The sequence below is a fragment of the Echinops telfairi genome, unplaced genomic scaffold (genome assembly GCF_000313985.2).
Source record: "Echinops telfairi isolate 266 unplaced genomic scaffold, ASM31398v2 ScPeMD7_7469;HRSCAF=8507_1, whole genome shotgun sequence".
NCBI lineage: Eukaryota > Metazoa > Chordata > Mammalia > Afrosoricida > Tenrecidae > Echinops > Echinops telfairi.
In genome coordinates, this window is record NW_022111373.1 from 5,624,902 (window position 1) to 5,631,738 (window position 6,837).

The 6,837-nt window shown below is 61.1% G+C and overlaps 1 protein-coding gene across 1 annotated transcript in view; it reads right to left on the reverse strand.

The window, feature by feature from the left end:
• Positions 1–1,501: 1,501 nt before the first annotated feature.
• JADE2 (jade family PHD finger 2) overlaps positions 1,502–6,837 on the reverse strand; it is a 44,842-nt gene continuing 39,506 nt past the window's right edge. Inside the window, exons 10-11 of the mRNA XM_045285039.1 lie at positions 4,188–4,527; positions 1,502–3,390 (exon numbers count right to left, since the gene is read on the reverse strand). Coding sequence (XP_045140974.1) covers positions 2,573–3,390; positions 4,188–4,527 — 1,158 coding nt within the window. The 3' untranslated portion in view covers positions 1,502–2,572. The remainder of the gene's footprint in view (positions 3,391–4,187; positions 4,528–6,837) is intronic.

Genomic DNA, 6,837 nt, shown 5'->3' on the forward strand with positions numbered 1-6,837 from the left:
CTCAGCATCCGACCTGGAAGAGGCCTCCGCCTTCTCCCCCTGCTGCCCACCTTGACTTCAGGGGTGGCCAAGCCCTCGACATTGTGGACAGAGGTCAGAACACTAGTGGTGTGACTGTGGCTGGTGGGAGAGAACGGGGCAGGGACAGGTGGCCTGTCTTCCTTGCAGCCTGGCGGGCATGCTGGAGGTGAAGGGCTGGCTAGTTAAGGACCGTTCTGGGGTCTGGCCTGGGAATGAAGGTGCCACCTGCCACACGCAGGGCATAGGCAGGCCCTGGAGGTGGCCAGTCCAGAGCAACAGCCAATCAAGCAGAGACCAGAATCCAGAGGCCAGCCAAGTGGAGCAGAGGCTGTGTAGGATGGTGGCCGCCACCTTGACCGGTCCAGCCCCACTCCTCTCCCCAATTCCTCCTCCGCCCGCTTCCCCCAGAGCACCCGCCCAGGCTAAGGGAAGTGGCAAGGGAAGAAGGGCTGTAAGCCTGTTAGGCCCGGGTCCTGCCTGGCACACCTAACCTCTGGCAGGAAGTGGCTGTTCTTCAAGCTTTGGCCCTTTGCTTCCTGAGGGGTCAGACGGGCTAGCTAGCTAGCACATGGGTAGGGACCCAAAACACGACGGGAAGAGGACACTCTGTTCAGAGGCAGTACACCAAGGCTGGGATTGGGAGATGCTGACCTGGATACAGCACTGGCCACTACTACCCAAGTGGGGCAAGGTGGCTAAGCCCCGCGGAGTGGCCCAGGCCACCCACTCCTTCTTAGTCCACTCCCGCCGGACACATTTGCTCGAACCTTTGAACGGAGTCATGATCTTTGCTTCCCGTGTTGCTAAATTTCAAATTTGTACCGTGATCATTCTGGAATCAGGGGAAGGGGGTGGTCACGCTGTTTTCCAGCCTGCTCCCCGAGTTCAGCCTTCTGTGCGTGTGCGTGTGAGCCTCACATGAGGCTCTTTCTGGGCTGGTCTCCTGCCCCGCCGGGACCTGCAGGGTCAGGAAAGCCCAGCCCAGGATTGGAAATGTAGCCTCAGCTGCAGAAAAGCATGCTCTCCGAAGAGCCTGGACTGCGTATCCTTGGGCGAGTGTGGCGAGCACGATGCTGCCCTTGGCTGCTAGGGAACTCTGTGTTAAAAAAGAGTCCGAGCGACAAGTTGTCAGGTCCAGGCTGTGCTGTATTTAGGGTCAAAATATTCTTTGGCATCCACAGAATGATTCGACTGATTCACGGACGTTTGTAAGGTTCTTGCAGGAGGAGTTCTGGCTTGAGCCAGTGGCAGAAGTGACCCAGGAGAAATTGGTAAGAAGAAAAGAAACATGTTTTCACGGAATTCCTTTTTGTTTGTTAGTTCCCTGAGCTATCACCCTGGGGCCACTCGCTAAAACTCTTCAGGGCAACTACCTGGGGCAAGGAGGTGGGACGGAAAGTGGTGGGTGGGAGCGGGCGGGGCCGGGGCCGGGGGACTTAAGGCTCTAAGGGACAGAGGAACACGGGGACATCCAGGGACATCCAGCGAGCCTTCAACCAACCCTGGCAGGCCCACACTGGCCTGCCCCGGGCCCCGGGATCCCACTGCTTGTTGGAAGGACGAGTTTCCTAAAGGAAACCGAGGAAGAAGCTCATCTCTTAGCAGGACTGAGAAACAGGAAAAGGCAAACGGTCTGGTCTGGTCAGCTGTCTGCGAGGGACCAGACTTAGGCCGAGACTGGCCCCAAAGGGCGAAGGAAGTAGGAGCCCCGGAGTGCTGCTCTGTGGTGGGCTTGGTGGGCAACCCACGTTTGGGCACTGGCCCTCCCTTGCAGCTCCTGGCCTGCACTGGCGGCTGGCTGTTTTGGGAGTTCCCCTGAGTAAATGGCGCAGCCTAGGAAGGATCTTGGGAAGCTCTTCCCAGACCCGCCGGGCTGGGCTGGGCTGGGCTGGTCTGGGCGCTGCTGGCAGGGGAGGAGCAGCAAGGGAGGGAGGGGTGCAGGGTGGCGGGCAGACCTCAGACGTCGTTGGGTCGGTCAGGAACGGCTTTGGGCTCCCCTGGAACCCGCTGGCGGGCCCTCGGCACCCCTCAGTGCTTTTCTTAGAGGCTCGTTGTGCTTGTGACTGCGAGTAGACTCTGGCCGGGGAGTCACGTGGTATACTTCCTTGGGGATCAGTGGAGTGCAGCAGGAGCCCCCCAGATGGATTCCATTGGGATTGGGGGGCAAGGCGGGGCAGGCCAGGGTTGGCCCATCTGCCAGGAAATAATGCCCTAACAAGTGTGTGTGCCCCCCAGTGGCAGCAGCCTGGGATCCTGGGCTCTCGTCACCTTGCCTATGTCTACCTAGGCGCCCGGGACCGCGGGCGAGGGCCTGGGCAAGGAAGGCTGCCCTGGCAGGAGCTGGCAGGGCCCCTGGGGCCTGAGCCGTGGAGGAGCGCTGGCGTCCTAGGCCAGCAGAGAGGAGAGACAAGAGTGGAACCGGAAACTCTAGTGGAACTAAAACCATAACGGGGGGCAGCCTCAGGGGGTTGGGGCACTCAGCAGAGACTGGGAATGGCAGTTGTTACTGGGCTGAGGCCTCGTGGGTGACCAGGGCAGGGTGAGGGGGCAGTTAGGAGGCCAGGACACCCACGCGGACTACCTCCTCAGCCCCTGCTTCCCGGGGCCCCCGCTGCACCCCACTGTGCTCCGTCCCGATGTCTGAGTCGCTCATCTCCCCATCTGAGAAGTAGCCATCAGTCTCCGGGTCAAAGTGTAGCCTGACCTTTGGCCTCTCGGCCACAGCAGAAGGCGGTCCTGTCCCAGCATCGGGCCTGCTCGCCGGCAACCTCCGGCTCCCCTTGCTCTCTCGGGGCAGCCGGAGCCGGCCCATTGGCTTGGGGCTCACCGCCGTTGGGCCAGGCACTTGGACATTTGAGTCGGCAGCCGTGGGGGATGCCTCTTCTGGGGTCTCCGGGGCCAGTGGGGGTGGGCTGTGGGGGGCCGCGGGGATGGGACAGTCCCCGGCCGTTGGGCTGGACGGCAGGTGAGAAGGTGTCCGCCGTGGTGGTTTCCTCGTGGGGGGTCCTTGGCCCCCCTTGCCACTGCCTGCATCCTGGCCCCAGGGCTTCTTGGGGGGTTTGTCTGGGGTGGTCCGCGGACCCGGCCCATCCTGTGGGGGCGGCGGTTTCTTCTTGGCAGGCAGGCGGGTGCGGCCGCGGGCTTTGCGGCCCGGGTCCCCGGGTCGCAGTGCGGGGTCCCGCATGAAGCTGAGCAGCGTCTCCTCGTCCTGCAGCAGCTCCTCGGAGAGCAGCCCCGGGGCTGGGTCCTCGTGGTGCCGGTTGCTCAGCGACCACTCGCTCACGGCCATGTTCTCCGCTGTGATCTGCACTGACTGCGCCAGCCAGCTGTTGAAGAAGGTGCCGTCGATGGGAAACGGTGTGGACAGGCCTGGACAGGGGCGGGGCGGAGAGGAGGCAGGTGAGACTCAGCTAGCCTGTGGGTGCCTCCCGCTCGGAGATGAGCCCCCAGGGCAGGGTGGGGTGCCCCGGCCGCTCTGCTACCCTGTCAGGTGTCCTGTTTTGTCCACCTCTTGGCAAGTGCCCCCAGAGCGGGGTCCCCAGTGTGGGGGCCTCTCCCTGGGTGTACTACTCACCCTCATGGCTGCGAACAAAATGAAAACGTGGTGCCATTTATTAAAAAATTATTAAGAAATCAAGGCATTCAGCCAAACCCAAGGCCCTTCTAAGGGTGGGGCTCTGGACAACTACCTCCACAGGCCCGGCCTGGCCCTGTCCTGGGGGAGGGGATGGAGAGTAACGGCCTCAGGCCCCCTGGCGGTCTGGACCTTGATGAGCTGTGCCGCCCATATGTGGGGAGGTGGGGGTCATCTGGATATACCCTCCCTCCTGGGTGTCAAGGCCAGCTGGGCTCTGGCTCCAGCCCCTTCCTCCTTCACTGAGGCCCGGGGAGGAGATGAGAGGAAGCTTCAGGAGGGGCGCCCTGGCCCCCGGGAAGGGACCTCAGGGGAAAGACTGGCCAGAGCCAGTGCCGAGGGCCCTCAGAGACTGCGGTGCAAGGGGCCACTTCTCAGGGTGTCTCGGGCCCCTGATGGACGCTGTGAGCGTGGGAGGGTCTGGTCACACCCCTCTTGAGCCCTGGCCTCCCGTCCTGTGCTCCTCGGGGCCTTGCTGGGTGCAGGTCGAGGGACGGTGTGGGCCCTCCATGCCCATGGGGCCCTCACTCACCCAGCTGTCCCAGCACAGACTCGTGGCCCGCCTTCACTTGCTCCTTCTTCTCCGGGCTGCCCTTGGGGCCCTCACGGCCTTTTCTTTTGGGGTCGTTTTTCTTGCCCTTTGCTCGCCTTCCAGTCCGCTCTGCACGGGGGACAGCCAGAGGGGTCAGGGGGGCCGTTACCCGATGTGGCCTCGGTTGGTTGGAACCACTGCACATGACCCCAGGAATCCTCCACCAACCCAGGGCCTCACCCACCAGTGGGCCAGAGGGCAGCCAATAGGGCAGGGATGGGGTCCCGGCCCACTGCTGTGGTGGAGGCTCGGAGGTACAGAAGGAGAGGCTTGGGCAGACCTGACCCACACAGAGATCGTGCCTGATGTGACCCACACAGAGATCGTCTCGTGGTGGGTGGGAGGCTGACGGAGGAGGGTGGGGTCTGGGCAGGGCAAAGCCTTGAATAGCAGCTAGATCAAGGAGCTGGACCGCATGTGGAGAGAAGAGCACCTGGGGAGTCAAGAGGTTTGGCTTCTAGTCCTGATGCAGTGGCCGGCTCCCTGAGCAAGTTCCCTGCCTAGGCCTCTGGTCTACTTCCCGGTCAGGCCGCAGATGGAGATTCAGCGTGCAGACCTTCTAGCCCTGTGACCACACAGGGACACGCAGCAGGGTGGGGTGGGGTGTGGGAGCCGAGAGCGGGGAGGCCAGCAGCATTCTGGGCCCAGCGTCAAGCCAGAGGGAAGGCGGCTTCCCAAACAGAGGTTGGAGAGAAGTTCGAAGGCCCCTGGCTGGAACGTCTTGCTGTTTATACCCAGCATGCCACTTCGGGCTGGACACTTCCTCACTGCTGGCCCCTCATCTACACACATGCGGTCAGTGCTGAGGTCCTCGACACACAGGGGGAGGCTTTTGTGCTCCCCTCAGAATAGACTGGGCTCCTCCCCAGGCCCCAAGACCTGCCCCTGCCCGGGACTCCCCTGCAGCCTTGCTGTACACATCTAGTTTTGGCCTCGGGGGCAGCCACGCCCACGTTCCTTCTCATTTCTCTAACCAGACAGACACTGGCCACTGCATCTCCAGCTCAGCAGAGCCCTTGTTTGTTCCTTCACGTGGTTCTGCCCACAACGTAAATACCACCTCCCACGGAGGCCTTCCATTGCTAGACCAGTACAGGCCTCGGCAGGGGCCCTGCAGCCAACATCACACCTCAGTGGTCAGGAGTCGTTATAGCGTGGCCATCACTATGCAAATGCGCTGAACAGAGGGATGCCACTCAGGTCTAGGAGCTGCAAGTGTCCCTTGTGCAATGTGGGGGTGAGGTAGGATGTCCCTCTAGGCCAGTAGTTCTCAACCTGCGGGTCGTGACCCCTTTGGGGGTTGAATGACCCGTCACTGGGGTTGCCTGATTCATAGCAGTAGCAAAATTATAGTTAGGAAGTAGCAACAAAAATAATGTTATGGTTGGGGGTCACCACAACAAGAACTGTATTAAAGGGTTGTGGCATTAGGACGCTTGAGAACCACTGTTCCAACGTGTGCTTGAGCATGTTTCTAGCACGGCTTCGGAGTGGTCTGAACTGGTGCAGTCATGGCCGACCCAGAGGAATCAGAACAGGCCCCTATTTGTAGGATGCGGGTGTCGTGGAGAGGTAAGCGGGATGAGAGATGAGTTGGAAGGGGTGCAGGGAGCCCCTTTAGAGCTGTCCAGAGCGATGCACATGCAAAGTCTGCCTCCACTTTGGAGCCGGGCACCGCTGTTTGCAACTCTACCTGTCGAGAGATGTGGTTGCTATGCGGCGTGCCCACTGCCCTTGCCTTCTACGAGGAAGATTGAGTTTCCAATTTTAGCAGGGCATCACACCTGGCAGGTTTCCCCTTCTGGCGATTGTTCCAGCAGACCACAAGGTGCAGATCCGTGTGCACTTCAGCATGACCTCTCTGAACGCATTTCTAGAATTCTGTGACTGAGGACACTACTCATGCCTTCCAGGAGGGCAAGCATCTTGTGTGCGTGGAGGGCGGGCGGCGGGGAGGGGGCTGCTGGAGCCTTCTGCACCTGTGGCCAGAGCCAGGGGCTGGGAGGTCTTGAGACGTGCAGGCAGCACAGCCGCCGATACTGTCTGTCCCTGCACTGGCACCAGTTGAAGCCTCTCCAATCAAAGTGTCCACTCCTTCACTTTGCCAGACAGAGAGCTTTCTGTAGCGCAGGAGTCTTATCCAATTGGTTGTGTGCAGTGTGTCCAGTTTGTTGACCTAGTGCCCCCTGAACAAACGAACAGAAGAGGGAGCCTGGAAAGTTCTGGAAGCCAGGGCACTGTCTCAGTCTTGGGGTCCATGGTGAGCGCTTTCCTCCTCTGCCTGGCTGTCGGTGCCCTAATCCGGCACGCTCACTCTGCAGTGCCGATGCCTTGGGCCGGAGCGGGCGGTGGTACCAAGTACAATGGAGGCAGCTCAGCTCTTGGGCAGCACTGGTTGGTACCAGTCCAAGATCCATTGCTCCAACAGTGCTTGTCTCCACTCGAGGCCAAGCCTCCCCGGGGGGCTGAGCCGGGAGCTCCAAGCTCCATAGCTCCTCATGCAGTGGTTCCGCTGCGTGTCAGTTGACATCAGAGCACCATGCTTCGGGGCCCAGCACTGTCCTCCTTAAAGGGCCAGCACTCCAGGAAG